This window comes from Diprion similis, chromosome 8 (genome assembly GCF_021155765.1).
Source record: "Diprion similis isolate iyDipSimi1 chromosome 8, iyDipSimi1.1, whole genome shotgun sequence".
NCBI classification, from domain to species: Eukaryota; Metazoa; Arthropoda; class Insecta; order Hymenoptera; family Diprionidae; genus Diprion; species Diprion similis.
In genome coordinates, this window is record NC_060112.1 from 10,622,873 (window position 1) to 10,644,539 (window position 21,667).

Consider the following 21,667-nt stretch of genomic DNA (forward strand, 5'->3'; position numbering starts at 1 on the left):
GGGAGATTTCTGTAAAATTTTGATGAAAACGATGTTTTCGTCAAAAGAGGGAATCCAAAATTCCGTCCTACAAGATTTGGATCTTATGGTAGTGTGTTTCGTGTAAAAAAAATTATTACCTTCTGCGCAAAGAATTTTCGGCGGAAGATTTCCTGCGCATTTGCTACCAAATATTTTTTTGCGCATGGACTTTCGTCGCAACAGATTGAAATTTTCTTTTTCAGAACACGTGTACTATAATTTTTTGATTCTATCTCCTTCAGTCATTTCAAAAACAAAAACGCGATATTACGAGAATTTCACCAAAGCCCACCCTCAAAGAGGTTGGTTGACCGAAAATCGATACTTTTTAATTATCTCATCACAATATAGACACGCTTTGAGTATCCATCAAATCATTACATTCGTGAACTACAAATATCTAATATAAATTGATAGCCCCACGCTTCAAAAAATGTATTGAGCTTTTGGCTGATAAAAAAAGGGAAATAATTATTTTTGAACAGGATTTTTTCCAGGTACACATGTTTTATTAGCATACAATAATTTTTCCAGTTTTTTTTTCATATTCAACTTGTACATTCAAATTGAAATATGCTGTCATAATTTGCCTTTACGTAATTGTTACTCCTCCAAACTCGGTATAACATTACACTATAAATCATCGAGAAATCCATGTGGTAGAAAATGACACGTGATATGTTTCATCGCCAGCCTTGAGAGTTCGCGCGATATCTTGATGACTTTAAAGATATGTACTTATCAAGAAAAGCGAGACGAGTAGCTGAAGCTTGTGCGGACTGACAGCAACGAGCTTCTACGTCACTCTTCTCAATCGTAATTCATGCAATGGTATCTGACATACGATATTTTCATTCCAAGAGTAGCACCGTCGAATAGTACTGTAAATTTTGTCTTGACGTGCCAAGTACACAAAACTACAATTTCGAAAGAGAAAAGATTTGCAATAAAACAAAATCTAAAAAAAAGGGAAATGTGGGCAGTTAAAAAACAAAGTAAGAAAAAACAACAACACAGAATAATTCAGAAATTCTAACTACACAAATACAATATTTTTTTACATGGCACTATACACGATTAGAAAAAAAATGTCCCAACAGGTTCACTAAAAGATTTGGGTCGATTTAACCATTTTTTAATGCACTGCCAAGTAAACAAAAAGTAAAAAATACAAATACAATGTTGATATGACAACTTAAATGTTAAAATTAAAAAAAATTTGTGTCATATTCACTAACAGAAATGTAAAAAATAACACAAATATAAAGTGGACTTGCTGGGACGTTAACGTTTAGTTAAATTTTAGAAAGACGAAGAAGACGCCTCCTACAGAACTCTGCATACAATACTCCACCCGGTAGATGTGTATTATTATACCAGAAATAAGGACGAAAAAGCACTGCTTTCTCGCACGAGACATCGGCACATGTCTACTCTTCGAGACGACAGCGTTGTAAGTATTTTCTGAGAATCAAACTGCGGAATGAACACTACATGTAGCATTATTTTTAATAAACGAATAATCTTCGTCAAATGCTATGCAGTGATCGGTAGATTTGTAGGCATTTTCTTTAATTCTGAAAACGAAGCTGGTATAAAATGTGTAATAAGTTTCGTATTCAATAACATATATATATACAATTTTCACGTGACAAAAGACGACTATTTTTTATCCGAATGTGTTTTAAAAAATTCACAAAGTGCTCGACTTTGAGATGATCTGAAAACAATTAGACATTATTAATTTACATTTCCTCTTATACATCAGTAGTCATTTATTTCTCTTCGGGAATAAGGAAAATGAAGAATGTAGTAGCGGATAAAAATTTCAGTCAAGATCACGTTGCGCGAAAAAATTAAACGACAGCACTGATCGTGATGTTGGTTTACTCTGTGTGGCTAATCTGCATTCTAGAGTGACGCTCATTTGGTGTGATGAAATATTCAGCAACGCAAATATGATTGCGACAATTCATTGCTAGCGAGGCGTTTACAAGCTCAAATTAAGCAGGGTTTGCTCGAGGAATTTAAATTTCTTGACAGACGCGGTTATTTGGCAGACTGTGCCTCGCGCCAAATTCCTTCAAGACTATATTCACTCTATTTCCGTGACTTTCTACGTTCCTGCACGTTGCCCCCCACGCGGAGTAAGTAACACTCGGTCCAGTTCTCTCTTTCGTAAGTAGAGAAATAGATGCTTAAACACACATTGGCTCAAATCGCCTCATGCATACTTCAGTATTTGTTACATTGTTGCACAAATCTCTGAATCACGTTAATTGTTACGTATTCCATGATTTTTTTCAGCACTTTTTGTTTATACATCAATTTGATACACTGCTTGATAAATATGTAAACGTTAGAGTTTGTAAGCGGAATTGATTCTGAAAGCAGGCCAACTCAAATCACTTTAGTTTCTGGTGTATAACAGTGTAAAGTGAAATTTGGGAAAGTATTTATGGTATGCACTGACAAAAATTGCATTTATTATAATTACTCTGAAATTCTAATAAAATGGATATTGGTGTAAGAAAGGTTTAAGTATTCTTCCAAATTAAGTAAGTAATTATTGAGTGTGACTATAATCAAAAGAAGCAGTAACATACGTTATGCCACATTTCCTGGTAAAAAAAATATGAATATTATAGTTATTATAGTTATTATAGGACTGTATAGTAACCATAACTAGAAATTACTCTCCGTGTAGAAAATTTCAACTTGGAGGGGAATTGTGCTTTGCAACCGATGATGAATCAAAATCATTAATGTCTTCATTGAACATGTGACATGCACAGCAAAGTAGCAAGTGAGGTCAAGAAAAAAAATTATTAATTAAGTTATGTTTTTTCGCGTACTAACATTAGTTTTTATTCATTTAAAGAATATTTTGCTCGTATGTGATAGAACGTTCGGAAACGGTTAAATTCTGTGGAACGAAAGTAATACGATCCTAATATTCAGGTCACGTGACGCGGTAATTAATAAGGTAGAAAACTGTAGAATAAACCTGAGAAAAAAAGGTTAATACTTCTAATTATAACATACAAATATTGTTCATCTAGTCCAATCTACTGCATGTATAATATAAAAATCTATTTATAACTATGAATTATATATCTAGTTCAACGATATATATTTATATAACTAATTAGATGTGGTTAGTGGTATGAATTACACATGGTCAGATCAGATAATACACAGATTAGATCAATTAATTTTTGCCAGAAATAAAGAAGTAAAAAATTTTCTTCCATGGCACCTATTTACAATACAGTCTCATCGATGTTGAGTTTACTGATAAAATGTTCTAAACCCCGATACAAATTAGGAAAGATTGATCGTTGAAAACGGCGCCGCGGGCAAAGGCGCCAACATAACGTGAAATACCGGAAATAAGAATCACGCACCGCAACGGCGCAGAGCGTTTCGAATAATATCGCGAGGCATGTGCGCGAGTGAATATCCATCGCAGATAGAGTGGCATTCGCGTTTTATAGATCCGTAACGATAAGCGTTGACAAATCAAGGCCGCGGTAAGAATTGGCGAAAATTGCGCAACGAGAAATGAAGGGCATTACGCCGGACGAATACCGGCCGGGCAGGTATTCCGCGCGTATTTCTGTTCAACGTCACGAATGAACAGAGAGCTCCCTAGCAATCGGACCAGTTGGCCCGGCAGCGTCATCGGTCCACCATGTTAGGCAAAGCGACGGTGGTTTTGCTCTTGAGCGGCGCGGCGAGAAATACGCGATATCTCTGCAGAAATGAAGTCAGGAAATACACCCAGCAGCCGGGTTACAGTCACAGAAAAATATCACGCGAAACCATGCGTCAGAACTACTTGAACACCAAGGCGAAGTGCGAATGTGAGTAGAAAACTTCATTCTATCGGTGATATGTGAATTGCCATCCAGTGCTTATGCTTACGGACGCCGCAGACGGCCGAGCACGCGGCTGCCTAGCGGAACCTGAGCTCATGAGCTTCTAGCCGCGTTGCGCAGGTCGAGAACTAGGCGCCTGCGCAATCGTACTGATTACTTATAGCCATCCCGATGCTCCAGTTCGATGATTTGAGTACCTACGCCTACTCTCTCGCTGCTCTTCGGAATTGATCCGCGTACATTGGCGTCAAAAATTGCGAAACGTAGGCGCAACAGGTGGGGATCGGGCTAATTGTAAGCGTGTTGCAATTCTTTGTATCGAACACGGTTTTACGTTCAGGGCTAGTGTTGCACGATATTTACTGATATCGATAACTATCGATATTTTTACTGGATTATCGATAAGAGTGTATCGAAATCCAGTGGAAAACCCTTTGATTTTTGCATTGTAATATTTGCGAGAGTTACCGTTTCTAACTACTTTGCCTTTGGAATATTGGCAACTTGTTTTTTAATTTTTCACATTTTCACTAGACATGTGTGCAATTTGTTTTTTGTATAGTTGAATTTGACATATAAGTCTGAATAAATAACTTTAACTAAGGCAGATTTACAGGTCTTTTTCCAAGTAACATATTTATCGATATTTTGGATATCGATATTTGACCAGCAGTATATTCACAATATCGATATTGAAGAGCGCGATATATATCGATATTTCAGTGGAGATCATGCAACACTAATACAGGCTGGAAAAATGAGGCTGAGGCAAAAATTTTAGCTCCTCCGTCAGCCACCTGCGGCGGTTCGAACTGGGAATAAGCCAATCAAATCAAACGGGACTGAGCAGCTTTGCAATAATCCGTAATACCTGCGCAATAATTATTACTATATTATCGTGTACTTTCTTTTCATATGAATCATAGCGCATTGAATATAGGTTATTCTATTGCACTTTATTTTCAACAATCGAAATAACCCCTAAAATACAGTAGAGGTGCGAATAAGCGGATTATAATCCATTTTCAACATAAATTATCAACCTTCGGCACTTTAAACACGGTAAAATTTTCCCACAACATTTTTATATTTTTTCAAACAGTTTTGGACATGACACAGACAATAGCAGTCAAAATAAGTGAATTTGACGTGGTCGGTAAAGACTAATTACAGCATCCTCTTAAAGAACGAAAGGATACTGAAATCAGACCTTCTTTACCGACCGCGTGGAATGTCACTTGTTTTGACTATTGAATCGGAATTTATACGATTTTGGATTTCGTAAAAAATTTTGTAATAAATGTCCATCGTCTCAAACACCAATGATCATATATCAATTATAAATTACGGTATTGTTAATTTATATATCAATGATGAAGGATAAAAGTTTTCATTGAATTTATCTGAATTTATTCTAGTTGCTGACTTTGTCCTACTGTTGTATCATTATTTAAGCCAAACTATATACGAGCAAGTGATACAGTGTTGAGTATCGGTATTAAAGAAACAAACGTGTTTTGAATTCTGTGTAAGCAATGCGTGAATAATCTAGCAATAAGATGCGAAATTTCGCGGTATTCAACGTATTCGTATCGTCGCTATTACATGATAGCTTGGTTCGCATTGTTTACTTTTTATTTAGTATGCATATCATGCACAATTTACTTTTCGAGTTTCTGGCCAAAAATATTGCAAATGGTGATTCAGGCGCCGCATGTTAATCAAGTTAATTGAGCCTAATTTAATTACAACTGTGTTCTCTAATAAACGAAATATTCGTATGATTTTTGTATTCAAAACGCGATATTCTCTCAGCTTTCTTATACCCTTAACAATAAGAATTTGTTATATCATTAGAGAATTGATGTGAGTACAACTGCAAGAAATTTGTGAAACATCATTGAAACTGCTGTAAAGTAGAGCAGTTGGTGTATTCAGGGTATGCCAAACATTTGAACGCGATGTTCTTGTCGAACATTTGTTCACGTAACAGGCAGATCATGAGAATGTCTAGTATGACTGTTGCCGGAACTGTTGCATTGTCTCGTTGTACCGGGTAACAAGAAAAAACGACATTTGACAAATGTGAAAAATACTGATTGATTCGTGTTGTAATTATCTAATTGAAGCACAGTTAAAAAAATGCGAATAGGTAAAGGTAGTTCAATCTCTGTTGTCATCATCAAATCATGTTTTAATTTATTTGCTTTGTTATTTAATTTCCAGAATCTTTGATGTTCCCGAAGAAACCTCTGTGTATACATATATTACTACCTGTAGAACACATTTTCATCCATTTTTTTTTTTTTTTTCTTTCTTCTGCAATAACCGTTTTTGAAAAGTCATGACTCTTTATTGAAATTTCACTATTCCATACTACGATGGCTCTTGATTTGAAAGGCTAAAGACCTCTAACAATTGTAATCAAATCAATGACCGACTTTGAACCGTATCTTTAAGCCTATAATTACGCTGAATTATTTCCATTTCCATATCATTACGATAAATTGTTGATGATCAAGAATTTCACATATATAATATATATAGTTTCAAAATACGGCCGAACAATTCTCCTGAGTATCTTGTCAATACCTAAACTCTCCGATCATCATTACGAATCCCAAGTTTCGAAAGTTTGATTGGTGAATTTTCTAATCATATGGTCTCGAAATGTCTTGACCAAACTGTCTGTCCAATCATCTTTTATGTGAAAATCGCAAGATATAACCGTCATGCCGTGTCACGGGGCCCAAGAGTCCCATCAAATCACGTAATCGCTCATCTAATCATCTAATGATAATAGGGTTCTGCAATTCGTCCCCTCTTCTGGACTCATTACATATAATAGCTTGTTGCGTGCATCCGTGAGTTTATTTATATACGTGCAATTTATTTAGCGATGTTACATCCCTGGTTATACGTGTAATGATCGATAAATGAAAAACGTATATAACACCGATCTCTTAACTGCAACATAAATAGGAACGCGATGCAACGGTTGTAACTCGCTGATCAAGATTATTCTGCAGCTGGCCATTAAGCTATTCCAATCCTCACCCACTGACACTGATACTACTCGGCGATAAGAGCTCTGTGGCTCTGAAGTCCGAACAACGGAATCATAAATACTTATACATGGTTGATTGTACTGTCAATATAAGATTTAAGAGATGTAAATTAAGCTACCATTGTCGTTTAGAAAATTCACACCGTGAAGAGAATTGAATCATCTTATGTATTAACACTATATATCTCGTCAAAGAAACAATTCTAATTATCTATAGTTTGCTGTATTTCTTCCGACTGATTTTGAAACCTGTAAGTTTTCGCGGATATGCAAGTCGGCAACTATCGCAGGCGTATTCAATTATCAAAACGCGATACAAATCGATTGACATTTATGAGACAAACACGAGAAATTGCAAACATATGTCTACTGCAACATTTCAATGCATATGGATTTGAAAATCTTTGGAATGTGCCACGTGCATAAAATGAATTTTTTTTAAATTGATAAGACATTGTAATCGTATTGTTATATATGCACAATGTACCTACAATGTATTGAAAAGTAACAGAGAAAATACTTGTAATAGATAGCGACCCAATTCACCGGCTAGATGAATCGAGCGAGGCGTACACATCTATATACTATTCATGCATGTATGTCGTGTACAATTCTACATACGTGATCCACATAAGCAATTGGGTGTTACCTGCCGGTTGCCTAGCAGTTTACACATGTAGACGTGGATATACATGCCGTGTTGAATATGTACGTGGTTGTACGTGAAGTGAAAGCACGTTTATCATTAGCCTGCAGGTTGACTGGTCATTAACACCGCCTTGTTTTACTTATCGTCGTTTAAAAATCAGCAACAATTATAATAATTGTATATTATGTGAGGAACATGCATAGCAGTTTTCGAATACATACGGGGTATTATTTTTTTTTTAATTTGTCAAGATTTTTCAGTCAAATTTTTTATATGCTGAATTTTTAGTTATTCTCATTATCTCATATCGTTTTAGATTTAGATTTAAATTTTGAAGTATCGAAACAGGAAATTTTTCGAAAATTTGTGATTCGCGAATAAATTGAGATAAAAATGTTGAAAATAATCGCGAACTCTACTTTTAATAGGTGGCATGACATAAATCAAAATGAAGCACACAAAAAATTCAAACTTAAAGTGATATTCGATTGCAAAAATGATGTCCCATATCTACATGCATGGATGAGAGAAATTTTCAGCGCAGTCTTCATGGGTGCGAAACGGAATGTTGAATTATTCACACGCCGATTATCATTCCGCATGCAATATTTATAATGTATTATTCTCATGTGGTCAGAAAACTTCTAATTAAAACTTGATTCACCGAGCAATTATAAATTCCATTTCACATAGGTACACCTATACACGTCCTTATAAATTCCAAATGTTCCGTTTTATAATAATCGTCGCTTGCACCCGTAGTAAAACCTAATAGCGACTGTTAATGAAAGAAGTAAGAAAATATTTTCATTTCCAGACAAAAATTAAAACGCTGAAAAGTGCATGATTAACGGTACAAATAAATATTCAGCTTTTCAATTTTACAATGAATTTGCAAACAAGGTGATGATTTTATATTCTGTAATAGGTGATGTAATCATATCGTTTACCTCAGTGGCCATTGATTAGGAACCTTTTCAGAATTTAGCCGATGATAAATTTGCCACAAAAATTCTCTTGTTTAGCAAAAAAATTACCATTGGACGTTAATGCGAACGGTGTTTTCGCGTGCAATGAGCTCGATCTGGAGGAGGTGCAAGTCTATGGCTTCGATTATGACTACACACTGGCCTGTTACAAGCCGTCGATGGACTACCTGCTCTACAATCTGGGACGAGACATGCTCATTCAAAAATACAAGGTGCGAGCACTTTTCTTATCCATGGAAAATTTTTTTTAAATTCATTGCTTCAAATAAATTTTAATTAATAGTAGACAGACCTTCTAGTAAGTTCATATTCAACTAAAAACGGATTGCTTCTAATGATAAATTTTCGTAGGTTGAATCAAAGAAAATATAAGAATATTATTGAAATATGAGTTTATTTTGGGTGAAGGTGAAAATATACAAATATCAGGGAATAAAAGGGGCACAATCTTCAATTTTTGAAACCGCGAAAACCTATTGCGTTCAGAAAGAAAATTTAGAAAGTCCAAGTATAGAAAAGTCGAAATGTAGGTGTATTCTTTTTCATTCATGCGTTTCTGTATTTCAGTTTTCTGCACTTTGACCTTTTTACACTTTGACTCTTCTATACTTCGATATTTTACCGCTTGAAATTCTGCGGAATAGATTTTTCGAATATAGTATTTTGAAAAATCCATTAGATAAAGAAATCTATGATTCAGTTCAAAAATGATTTTAGTGAACATTTTCATGAAACACAGGAAACCGGAACAAGTTTTCATACGGGGAAAAATTCTCCACCGTGATTAATTTGAAACACTATGAATAAGTGTCTGTAATCATCCAAATATTCAAGCATTGGGATATGCTATATTTACAATTACGTGAATTATATCGAGTTTGAAAATCTGGTAATTATGTAATTTGGTTACGCAGTATCCAGAGGAAATCGGTAGGCTGGAATATCAGGAGGGATTCGCAGTTCGAGGTTTGCACTACGACATAGAAAAAGGTTTACTTCTGAAACTGGACAGTTTCCTACAAATCCAGCTGGGCACAGTGTACCGTGGTTTACAGCGAGTGCCTGACGAGGAGGTTTTGAGGCTTTACAAAAACAGAATAATACCTATCGCCTATGTAGAGGCACCGAATAAACACACTCAGGTGAAGAATAATCGAGAATCTTGGAGCGCGTATTGAATACGAATGCTGATTTTTTCTCCTTGTTTTTACCATTTCCGTTGCATGTCATCTCCACGTTCCACCCGTAGCTAATAAACGGACAGCGGCGACTGGACCATCCAGATCTCATGAGTTTGTATTTATGTTTAATTTGATCGTTTAGCTGTCGAATACATCTACTTCCAATTCTCTTTTCAGTAGTCAAAGAATCAAACTTACTTATTTCTTAGCATTCTATTTTTTTAGTCAATTATAGATAATATCCCATTTACCTCAAATTTGGCGCACTGCAAAACGGGTGGAAAGAATATAGAGATATTGGAAATACTTAGTTTGAATTTTTCCGTCAAATTTCACGTTCGTCCCTAAAGTATGTGACAATCTTTTTTGATATTCAATCAAATAGCGACATAAAGAATAACGTAAATTTCGAAAATTTTCGTATACAATATAAATTATAGCTGTGTGTAACATGAGTTTCTTTTGTTGGCATGAGACTGTTGAATTTGGAAGCACGAAATTTGGATTGTGTTCTAGACGAAGCAGGTGAGTCAAAATCTGAAGTATAATAGTCAAGATAGCTGAAAAGAAATAATGTGAACATAAAAAAAGGCAACACGGTTATTTATTTCATACTTATCCCATATCGATCGCAGGATCCACGATCAACGAAGATGGTCCAACTGGCTGATCTGTTTTCTGTACCAGAAATGGGTCTCTTGTGTAACGTTACTGAATACTTCGTGCAAAATCGCATCGACTACCATCCCGAGATACTTTTCCGCGATGTGAAGGTAGGAGCGATCGAGAAGTTTGTAACTTTTTCCGCCATAATCTAAAGAATTCGCGCACATGTCAACGGTCAACAGTACAGCGTGCATTTTATCGTTGCAGAATTCGGTGCAAAGCTGCCATCCAATAATGCACCAGACTGTGGTCAAGAACGTTGGCGATTTTTTGGAGAAAAATAAGGACATGAGAAAGTTTTTCGACAGATTGAAAGGCATCAAGAAGAAGATGTTCCTCGTGACCAACAGTCCGTTTCCTTTTGTGTAAGTAGATTTATTATCAGTGGAGATTTGTAAAAAATGCACCTTGTGATTTTCTGTTCCGTTGATAAGAAAGGATCACTGAATTCGTGCAGGAAAGTATTCGGTGCCGTTACAATATGTAATTCGAGTGAAATAAAATTATAAAAGATAAATCAAAGATTAGTGTCTATTTTGTAATTTGTAAAATGTAATTTGACTTTTTCTCACTCTAAGTAAAAAATTTCATTCGTATTACAAATTGCAACAAAATTGACATATTTTTTTTTATTGCAAATACAAAATGCAAAACAAGCTAAGAAATACCAGAAAATTGGGGAAAAGTTAAGAAATTCGAAAAATAGGTAGCGTAATCAGAGAAAAATCCGGGAAGGGTCAGGAAAAAGTCAGGGAGGTTAGAGAAAAGTCAGGGACAAATTAGGGACGAAAAAGTTGAAGAAGTCAGGGGAAAAATCACAAAAGTCAGGGAATGTATGTGAACTTTTTACATTACTCAGAGAACTTAGTGACAGTACGGAACCAGCAAAAATAAAGCTTTCCCATGTAGAATCAAAATTCGGAAATGATTTTTTTTTTATATATACTCTGTTCTATGACCATTAATGAATTCAATGAATTAAATAATTCCGATGAATTCGGAACTTCATTCGAGGATACTTGAATTGATCGATACTGTTCGAATTTTAGTTAGAAAATAATTACAATTTGCTCAGATAAAGTCAGGAGTACGTTACACAATTTTTGTGGCTATTTTTAGTGGCCACCATGATTTTATATACCTCCAATTATTATTTGTGCAGAAACGTCGGTATGAAGTTTCTGCTGGGTGACGACTGGAAGGATTATTTCGACGTAGTTATCGTTCAGGCGCGAAAGCCTCGATTCTTCACCGACGAGACGAGACCCCTTCGCATATACGACGAAAAAAAACACACCCTGCTCTGGGACCGCGTAACCAAGTTGGAGAAAGGCATAATTTATCTCGAGGTAAATCAACTGTGTTATCTCAGTCTTCGTCCAAAAATACTAGAAACCAATTTAAAAGAACATGTAAGAAAATTAGTGTATCTCAAGGGAACGGTCAAACAATTGCAAGACATGACGGGCTGGAGGGGACACCAGGTGTTGTACTTTGGTGACCATCCTTACAGCGACCTCGCAGACGTCACCTTGGAACACGGTTGGAGAACGGGAGCCATCATCACCGAACTCACCGTAAGTAGACGCCAAATTTCTTGTAATTTTCGTTCAACAATTTGGTTCTCCGATTCATCATCTTATCACAATCTCAATGGATGCTGAGAAATGTCGGGAATTTGAATTTTTTGCGGATAAGAAAGTAGCTGTCGAGATAATCATGTATTTTGATTTATGTTTAATTGAAAATAATAGATTTCGCGATTTTTTGGTGGATGAAAACGCCAATTAAACATCATACATCTATGGTTGTTGAAATTCCATAAATATGGGTCACTACATATCAAATCATTTAATAATCTGACCTTGATTTTACATTTTTCTAATTATTTTACTTCACAGTTCTAACCCAAAGAATCAAAAATAAGAACAATGTAAGCCAAACTTTTGCTTTCAACCATCTCTTCAAATAAATTATCTAAATTATGTTGATAAAACCCTTACTTCTTGCTTCTGAAAAAGTTCACACATATGATAAACGCCGATGATTTTAAGATGGTTGGTCGGCAATAATCGGTACTGTTCATCAATTTCATTACGAGATAGTCGTATATCAAGTATTTATCAATTCATTATATTCATCACGTACGAAAATTTCTTCGATTATACAAAAAAAGAGAATACTGAAATTATGATCAAACTTTTATATAAACGCATCTCCTTAAAACCGAAGATGAATTGAAATTTCATTTCTTTCTATTTCTTTCAGAGGAACTTATATATAAATTTTATTTCAGCACGAAATCGACAATCTCAACGATCCAGAGTTTAAGAGAAACGCGAATTGGCTGCAGATGCTGACGGCGTTGATCGAGGATCACCAGGATTACGAGGGCGAGGAAGCGAAGGTTCAGTTGACCGAATGGATGCGAGAAAGGGATAATCTACGTAACGATATTAAACGCGTATTCAACCAACAGTTTGGTTCAGTCTTTAGAACGTACCATAATCCGACCTACTTTTCTAGGCGTCTCTTTCGTTTCGCAGACATCTACATGAGCAACATTACCAATCTCTTAAACTATTCGACCAGTCACACCTTTTACCCGAGAAGAGGCGTTATGCCCCATGAGTACACTAGCTATTTCGTGTAAACCGTGTGTAAAAGGAATCAATTCCATCATGTAGTATAAAATATGCGTTACAATATCGGTCTCGAAATCTTAAGAGGACGATTTCATCGTGTTTAACTCTTTACCAAAAAAAAAAAATCAAAATTCAAGGAAACTGAGGAAAAAGAAACAAAAAATAAGACACTTAGTTTCCTTTCTTTCAGATTATAAATTAAAATCAAGCTCACGCTATTGATACGCTTAAATTTATCCGTAAGGAGTTGAGTAGATTTGTTTAATCGTTTTTAACTTTCTTCGGTAGTTAGATCGGTACAATTTTCGTTGATTCCAGTTTATTTTTCCCTGATAGTAGAAACGTTGCCTTACTCTAAAATCCTGTGGGAAAAACCAATCGCTTGTTTCGTAGCGCTAGTTTGTCCAAGTTTGTCGATAGATGTACCTAGTAATGTCAAGATTGACCTTTTCCAATGTTGAAAATATTGCCAAAGCTTAAGTTTGAGTTATAGCCTATTACGTTAAGAATGAATAGAATGATCGATAGATTTATATAAGTTGACGCTACGTCTGCCTGAAATGATCGTACGCTTATTGTTGGACGTTTGCTAGTACAAATAAGTGTCTAATTCTCCCGAGCAGCATCGGGATATCTCAATCAATCTGATCGAATAGATATTACAATTGATAGATATAAAGTACGAGTATTAACATTGATCGGATAAATTATTTGTCAGATATTAATTTATTTAGCTCTAGTTCAATCAGTTGGCGTGTGAATTATTAGTGCGATTTTACCTTGACAGAAAAAAAAGAAAAAGCAAAAATTGGATTTATAATGCAAAATAAACGATATTTCCAGATATTAAGTGAAATCGCAGTATCTGATTATTGATTTATTCATAAAAAAGTAATGTTTCATTGTAATTACAAATGAAGGCACACCAAATTAAGGATAATAAAGGATTTCAGATATTTTTCAGCCGATTGTCAGGCTATTACCGAATTTCCGGGGTTTGCTGACATCCTGCATTGTTACGTTGGTGTCGAAATTTGAGTTTAATAATGATGATGAGTAGCATGGAATTCAAAAATTACAATACTGCGTTCTTCTCTATGTCTTGACATTATCACCTGCCTTCAATAATTGTGTATTTCATGTCAAATTTTAAACCTTAGTCATCTTAGATTAATGTTACTCGTAAATGCTTGTAAAATGTTGAAGCAAGTCATTATGCGTGTTACATACGTAGTATAAAAAATATGATATACCTAATCAGAATACAAAATGGATTTGTGTGCAACGTGTCTTTCTATATCAAATGCACAAGTACAAGTTGTATATTCAGTTCAGACTGCATTCGATCTCTGATAATATTTAATATTTATAAATATTTTTCGGATTTTTCAATTTGCAGAATCTATTTTTATTGTGACCAAATTGTGCGATAGTCCGAGCTGAATAATCATATTGTATCCTTGGAAAATCCTCACCTAATCACTGTAGGTAGAATGCACATATGATAAAATGTAACCATCAACGCGGGATAACCTCTACCTTCGGAATATTGCCTGCGATGAATAGCAATCTGAATGATGAAATAGAGATGAATTACATAGTTTTAATTTTTTTTATGTCAATTATAGCTTTATTTTATTATAAATTAATTTTAGCGTGAATTCAATTAATTGTTTAATCAGAGCGTAGTAAGCGGTCTGAATGATATTTAATAACTATCAGAAACAATACAGATGAAGCGTATTAATAATACAATAATCAAGTCGAGTTAACGTGCCGTAAAAAGTTGAACAATCTTTGTTGTGAATGTTCGGAAGATTTAACCTCCCATACCATTGTCACTGGGAGATCTGATATCATCTATCTTTAATATCATCTTCACCAATTGCGTGGCAAGTAATATCTGCTGCTGCTTACTCTTCAGGGATTCGATGACGTTCTGAACTTTCATGTCTAAAAAATGAAAAACAGAACATAAATTTTTGAAGTTTCAACTTTTTAAAAATAGATTTGTTTAACCAAAAGAAATGTGACAAAACAAAAACACAAAAGATACATTTTTAACAAAATACACGTACCAGTTGTGCCAACGTTCATGCAATCGATTCCAAGACTAGAGTTGGATTCGGTCAGCTGACGCGCCTTGGCTTCGGCAAGAGCATCGACAGGAGAAAGACCTGCGTTTTCTGCTAATGCCATGGGGATGGCTTCGAGCGCATCAGCGAATGCACGGAATGCATACTGCTCAAGGGTGCTGATCTTGTCGGCATGAGCAGCGCAGGCCAATGCGCATGATACTTCGGCTGCTCCACCTCCATAAACTATTCTTCCATCCGTTACGAGATTACGTACAGCGCACAGCGCATCGTGGATGGAACGTTTCGCTTCCTCAATAATCTATGGATAATAATAAATTTACTTACAGAGTGCAGTGTGCTTTAAAGAAAAAGAGAAAATGATCAAAAACTACATTAAGCGTCGACAATTTCTTTCTAAGTAAAATGAATGCTGCAACTTCAACTCAATCAATATTTTATAAAGAACATTTTGTAACACAATTTGATTTGCAATCAATTTTTTTTCATTTCTAATCAAATGCTGATATGCAAACTGTGATATTATTTTCGCAAGGTGTCTGGCCAGTTAGACGCATTGAATGACATCGCTGAAATTCTCCTTGCCATATTTTTTTACAAGACTTTTTTCAGAAATTAGGAAGATTGATCATAATTTGAGAAGAAATTTGTATACTTACCATTTTATTGCCTCCACGAATGAAAATGGTTACCGCGCGAGAGTTCTTGCATTCCTCGATGACAAGCATGCGGTCCTTCGTGGTTCCAAAAGTCAACTCTCTGACCACACCCGCGTATCCCAATTTATCAGGAGTCAATTCCTCGAATCGAGGAACGATGCGACCGCCAGTGGCGATAGCAATTAACTGAAGTTTGAACAACCAGTATCATTAATAATTCTTTCCTTTTTGACAATATATATGATTGCAGTTAATAATAAATAGTGTGAAAGAACCCTCAGCTCTCATAATCATTGATCATTAGGGCCACTGCAACAGATAGGTCCCAAGTCGGCATGGTACTAAAATAAAGAAGCCCACAATAAATTCAAAAACGTATTAAATACATACATTTTTGAATGAATTACAGGGCTCATAATTAAGAGAACCACACGCTTGTTCTCGCACTGCTACCCCCTTCTATTGCGCTTTCACATCATTGGGTTACTTATAATTGGAATTGACAGGTCAGAATTTGCAATTTTGGCAACGTGATGGCTGATAAATGACAGTTTCAAATCTTTGTGAAGAAATTCATGCGAATAAATCAACGATATATGTCACTTTTTTTTGGATTAAACTGGCCGATTAGATTGAATACTTCAAAATTGAGTAAATTTCTCCAATACTTTTATCAGATTGCTAGATGTCGCGGAATAAAATAAACTTTTAAGCACCTCGATTTCGGGTCCACCGACCCATCGAACAGCGGGCAGGTGTTCCTGGAGGAGAAGGTGATTGGCTTCATCGTCAAATCCCCACTGGCAAATAGCGAGCGTTGCCCCGGCTTGTTTGACTTGAGATACCATTTGAGTAAATTTCTCACGTTCATATTCTCGCAATGCTCTGTAGTCCTCTACAGAAGTCACGTCAAGCTTATGTTTAGTTTTCGGTTTTGGCGGCTCAAACGGACAAGTGAGAATTGCCAACTTCACATTCTCCAACCTCTGTAACACATCGAGTATGGAAACCGTGTTATATCTCACAGTTTTCAACGATTTTCATTAAAATTTACACTATTCTGCAACCAGATTGTTTGATAACATCGCATATGATGTTATCTCAATTTCTTAATCGAAATTTTGTAATGTATAAACTACATTTTTGAAATGCTTATAGCAAAATCGACACAGCATTTGAGTTTTTCGATTGCTCAAATACAAGAGAGTCAAGCATGCTGATAATATAGCAAGGTGTCTGGTCAGGCAGTGCATTGAAGAAACTGCTGAAATTCTCCTTGCAGATATACCAATACAACAATTCCAACTAATAATGAAAAAGTTTGGAAAGTCAAATTTTTGATTCGAAAGCAGACAATGATTTTGTGAGTCAATTTTAAATGACCAAAATTCGTGGGTCTTGGTCCTTGAATCAACAAATAAAGTTTATAGCCACGAACTGTGATCACGCAAAGCATCTTGAATGCAGAAGAAAAAAAAAAAAAAAAAAAAAAAAAGATGATAATAATTACCTTGGGCATTTGAGGATGACTGAAGTCTTTGTCTACGACAACGCCACGAACTAACATTGTATCTTCAAGGCGTCCTCCAACTTTACCTTCGAGTTTGATCAACTCAAAATTGACGTCTCGTGTCTCCAAATCAGCGACAGCCATCACTGCATTGACAGCAATCTCTGCCATTTGTCGGTGACACTTGTTGACACTGAAATAATGATGAATGAAAAATTAATGAAACACAACACTGAATGTCCAGAAAAATTGAAAATGCAGCATTTACAAGTCAACACAATATTATCTCGACTTGCACTCACATTTTGGAACCAAGAGTGGTCATGGCAGTCTTGATTAGCGGTTCCAAATCCTTGAGGTTGACAGGGAAAGCCTCCGCAATGGTGTCTAAATGTTTGTTCGCACATTGGGCTGCGAGCTCAAAACCATCGGCTATTCGAATTGGGTGAATTCCTTTGTCTAACAGCTGCTCAGCTTGCTCCATCAGCGCGCCAGCCAATACTAAGGTAAGAGAAGTCCAAAATTGTCAAAAATGTTACAATATAATGAAGCTAAAGTTTGTAACATTGCATCTGTAAGAAAACTCGTGTTTGAAATTCAATAAAGCACAATAATACAGTATAAACGTATTTAGCATCATATTTTGCAAGTTGAATCGCTTTATTTATTCTGAAGTTTGGAAATAGTGACTTGGCTTTAGTTATATTGCCCAAAAAAGATAAAGTTGTGTAGTGGCAAAAATGCAGATGTGAGACACATATCAGTGCGTGCAGCACATTAAGAGGAGCTGCCCAATGGTTCAGAGTCTCGATTCAATGGATCTTAATGTTGCATGGTTTTTGTATTGTTTACATATGAGTTTCTCGAGATAATCGAGATTCACACGTCTCAACATGCTTTAGCACGGTGTAGAGTTCTTCAAGTGCATATACATGAGTATGTAGGCATCTAGAGAAGTGGGTGAAATATGGAAATTTATATTTCGATAGATTATTTAATTCTAGTCGAGTTCGTTTTATTTCCTGGTATGTAGTTGAGAGGTTCGTTTACATATTTCTTCGTGGCTATAATTTGATTCCAAGCAAAAATAATATACATAAAAGAAGGGCAATCTATATACTTTTGATTAAAACAAACCCTTATCAAATTGAATAGTTGGTTTTCGAAATTCACCCACTATGTAGCCATTTTCTCATATATACCTTGTTAATTTAGAATTCCGGACTTAAATTCATAGTTATTGAAATTGCCTTATATTCCTTTGGTGATTTTCAACTACTATCATTAAACAGATTCTTTTTTTTCTACTTATTCAGCACTTTTGCATCCTGTATTTAATTTTTAATGTTGTATGATCTGAATGTAGATTCAAGGTTCTTACCAACAACGCCAGTTGTGCCATCGCCTATCTCATCATCCTGCGATTGAGAAAGCTGCACCATCAACTTGGCAATTTCGTGATCCACGTCCATGTTTTTCAGGATCGTAGCTCCATCATTTGTTACCGTTACATCACCATCAGAGCTAACTAACATCTTGTCCAATCCTTTGGGGCCCAGAGATGTTTTCAACGTATTGGCAATACTCCGAGCTGCCAAGATATGCGACTAGAGAAAAGAAAATGAAATTCAGTTATTTTGGTATATTGAAATTCATTTCATAAATATTGTGCTTTTTAAGAGAATATATGCGTATTATTGATAGAAAAAACAGATCTTATTTATGTTATTATGAAAATATTCGATATTGAATTGGAAGAAACTTTCTTGTCCAAAATTTTTACATCAATTAATTGGAAAATGAATAGGTTTGCAATTTGTAACATTAACCTAACGAAAACTTGAAAGAAATATATTTGATTTAAAAAATCGAAAATTGATTTAGTCGCATGGGTGTTTCAAAATTAGAATTTTCTTCTTTAACATGCCCTCATTGGGTTAAATTCATTTCTAGTACTTCATAAGTTGCTAAACATTCATAACTATTGAAAATGTTTTGCAATGTTGAAGTTATGAACTTTAGCTTTTGTAAACAGACTTTATACTAATTATTATAAAATTATTCATTTATTTGATCTGGTGGTTAAAGTTCAACATTCTATGTATAATTTTCTCATAATCCGTCCTGGTTTAGCATTCTAATAAAAAAATTAAAAAAAAATGTAAAATTAATATCATGAGTAAATCATTCATCTGCATAATTACGCACTAGTACTATCAGCATATATTTAATTTTAAACTGCAACTCCAATGTAAATATACCACTGCATAAGCTTGATCTCTGTGCTTATATTAGATTACAAATATTCTGTAGAATTATATCACGTTTTCACCCTTACAAATGTATTCAAAATTCTCTGTACTCTATATAAGAATAGAATAGGCAGAAAATATTTCTTCAAGGATGTTTAAATTTTTCTGTGAAACAATAATACCCATGTTCCATTCTGAGATTTGTAAAATTTTCAAATCTTTTTCCCATTCGTTATACCTGAGTAACGGTGAGTTACAAAACATAGCGAATACATGGTCATAGAAAAAAATTAACAATAATAATGTATTGCGATGAAATATAATAAGACAATGTTTAAATCATGTGAATTAGTCAAAATATAAATATAGATTCTGAATGAACTAACTTGTAAGAAACATATCAGTAAGCGTGGTCCATTAATTGAATCACTCAATGGTTCAGTTTCTCATATTTTATTTAATCTTGCACACTTTATTAAAATCGCAGGCAAATTTCAAATGAAAATTTTCCTGTGTCTCAAGGTGCATAATTGAAAAATATATCGTAAATTTAATATTTGACCAAGATGTTCCGGAAAACACAAAGTCAAAACATATAGACGGACTAGCTCTTACGCTGTCCATTGAGTTGAATCTCAAGTCAGTCGATACTTCACCCATAGAGATGAAAAGAGAAGGATTTTTTCCAGTAATGTACATATTGAAATTATAAGATTGTAAAAAGGGTTGTCTGTAATTCAATTCTTGTAAGAAATACAAAGTAGACAATGTAATTAATAATTTAGATTGGTAAAAAGGAAAGAAACTGTAATACCGACGTACCTACGCATCATGCAGCCATGTCTATGGTCGACGGAACGAATAAGGGGGAACAGAACGGCACAGAAATTCCTTATATGGTTATAAGACGAAGGCTGTGATTGGGATCAGTGTTTAAATGCAAGTAGTATTTTACGATAAATTTAAAATTATTGTGAGATTTGCATTTTGCACCTCGCACCAGGATGTTAAATGGACAACACAATTCAAGAGTTCGAAATAAAACTAAAAATATCGTGAATGCGTGAGGACTCTGCCGGTCTACGAACACGTGACGCGTACCAAATTGCAAAACCGCCACACGATGGGAAAGTAGTAAAATTATGAAAATTAGTGTATACGAAATTATGCAATTTGTCTGAATTAATCGATGCAGCAGTTGAAATTACTAGGATCAGCGACTAATCACAGAAAATATAATCAATGGAAATTACAAAACATGTGCATGCCTCACCTTAATCGCATCGTTGCCGGTCAAACGATTCTGCTTGTCTTGATCTCGCAGGATAATGAACGGCCTTCCGTACTCATCGAACGCGATAGAACCAGGAAAAGCCATGTTTCAAGTTATAGTGGTTCAAGTTCCGTGATGTATTAGTAAACGTAAACTCGGGCGACCGAACCACACTATGAACGTACGGCCATTTTGTGGCTCACTGCTGAGCCTCTTCTTCCTTCCAGAGTGTTCCATGATGTGCTCATAAAGAAGAACAGAGTGACCTCAAGGGCTGGTCACATTGAGCGCAGATGTTTTTTCGAACCCCTGGACAGTTATACCAACTTACAGGTGCTAAATTTATACCGTGGTACAAAGACGCCGTGGGAACGATAGATCATGGAACAACGGAACGAAGTGAACAAAAGTTACTAGATTCCGAATTCCGTTGCTAACATTCCGTCGACAAGTTTTGACAACATCTGCGTATAGAGTTCAGTGCCTGCAGCAGTCCGTCGCACTTTGTCAAGACTCTGTCAAGTATCATTTTTGTTTTTTATCTTGGTTCGGGAGCCTAGGTTTTTAGCGTGTACTCCCTACTGTTAATTTCAACATTGCTAAATGCATGATTTGCGAATCCATTTTTGTTATGTATAAATTTAAAAATTAGAAATAATGAAGAATAAGATAATAAACATACTATACGTATAGTTTTGGAATTCCGTACAGTGTATATACATATTGCTTATATCCATGTAGCAAATTTCGGACGGAATGTATGCAAATTTGCGCTATT

The 21,667-nt window shown here is 35.3% G+C and overlaps 2 protein-coding genes across 4 annotated transcripts; one reads left to right on the forward strand and one right to left on the reverse strand.

The window, feature by feature from the left end:
• Positions 1-3,414: 3,414 nt before the first annotated feature.
• LOC124409990 (5'-nucleotidase domain-containing protein 3) lies at positions 3,415-13,835 on the forward strand. 3 transcript variants are annotated; one of them, XM_046888050.1, is made up of 9 exons: positions 3,416-3,887; positions 8,644-8,819; positions 9,522-9,749; positions 10,305-10,313; positions 10,424-10,561; positions 10,662-10,819; positions 11,617-11,803; positions 11,891-12,031; positions 12,751-13,835. In XM_046888050.1, the coding sequence occupies exons 1-9, from the start codon at positions 3,716-3,718 to the stop codon at positions 13,105-13,107; spliced, it is 1,566 nt and encodes a 521-aa protein (XP_046744006.1). In that variant the 5' UTR covers positions 3,416-3,715; the 3' UTR covers positions 13,108-13,835. The 3 variants fall into 3 exon arrangements, with proteins under 3 accessions (XP_046744007.1, XP_046744006.1, XP_046744008.1); XM_046888052.1 differs by lacking the exon at positions 3,416-3,887 and adding an exon at positions 7,498-7,651; XM_046888051.1 differs by lacking the exon at positions 10,305-10,313 and having other exon boundaries at positions 3,415-3,887.
• A 128-nt stretch (positions 13,836-13,963) lies between these two features.
• LOC124409989 (T-complex protein 1 subunit epsilon) lies at positions 13,964-21,113 on the reverse strand. Its single transcript, XM_046888049.1, has 8 exons — positions 20,890-21,113; positions 18,746-18,971; positions 17,667-17,865; positions 17,365-17,557; positions 16,571-16,840; positions 15,855-16,040; positions 15,178-15,496; positions 13,964-15,052 (listed from the first exon to the last, which is right to left on the reverse strand). Exons 1-8 carry the CDS (start codon positions 20,992-20,994, stop codon positions 14,919-14,921), a joined length of 1,632 nt encoding a protein of 543 aa, XP_046744005.1. The 5' UTR covers positions 20,995-21,113; the 3' UTR covers positions 13,964-14,918.
• Between the last annotated feature and the right edge of the window lie 554 nt (positions 21,114-21,667).

What these genes read in the sequence shown, in the direction of transcription:
- LOC124409989 (XM_046888049.1), bottom strand. Translation starts at nt 20,994, where the DNA reads ATGGCTTTTCCTGGTTCTATCGCGTTCGATGAGTACGGAAGGCCGTTC. An exon ending in TGGCACAACTGGCGTTGTTG is followed by an intron (nt 17,866 to 18,745) that starts GTAAGAACCTTG and finishes CTCTTACCTTAG; the next exon opens with TATTGGCTGGCGCGCTGATG. An exon ending in GTCATCCTCAAATGCCCAAG is followed by an intron (nt 16,841 to 17,364) that starts GTAATTATTATC and finishes GATGTGTTACAG; the next exon opens with AGGTTGGAGAATGTGAAGTT.
- LOC124409990 (XM_046888050.1), top strand. Translation starts at nt 3,716, where the DNA reads ATGTTAGGCAAAGCGACGGTGGTTTTGCTCTTGAGCGGCGCGGCGAGA. An exon ending in TGCTCATTCAAAAATACAAG is followed by an intron (nt 8,820 to 9,521) that starts GTGCGAGCACTT and finishes TTGGTTACGCAG; the next exon opens with TATCCAGAGGAAATCGGTAG. An exon ending in AAGGCATAATTTATCTCGAG is followed by an intron (nt 11,804 to 11,890) that starts GTAAATCAACTG and finishes GTGTATCTCAAG; the next exon opens with GGAACGGTCAAACAATTGCA.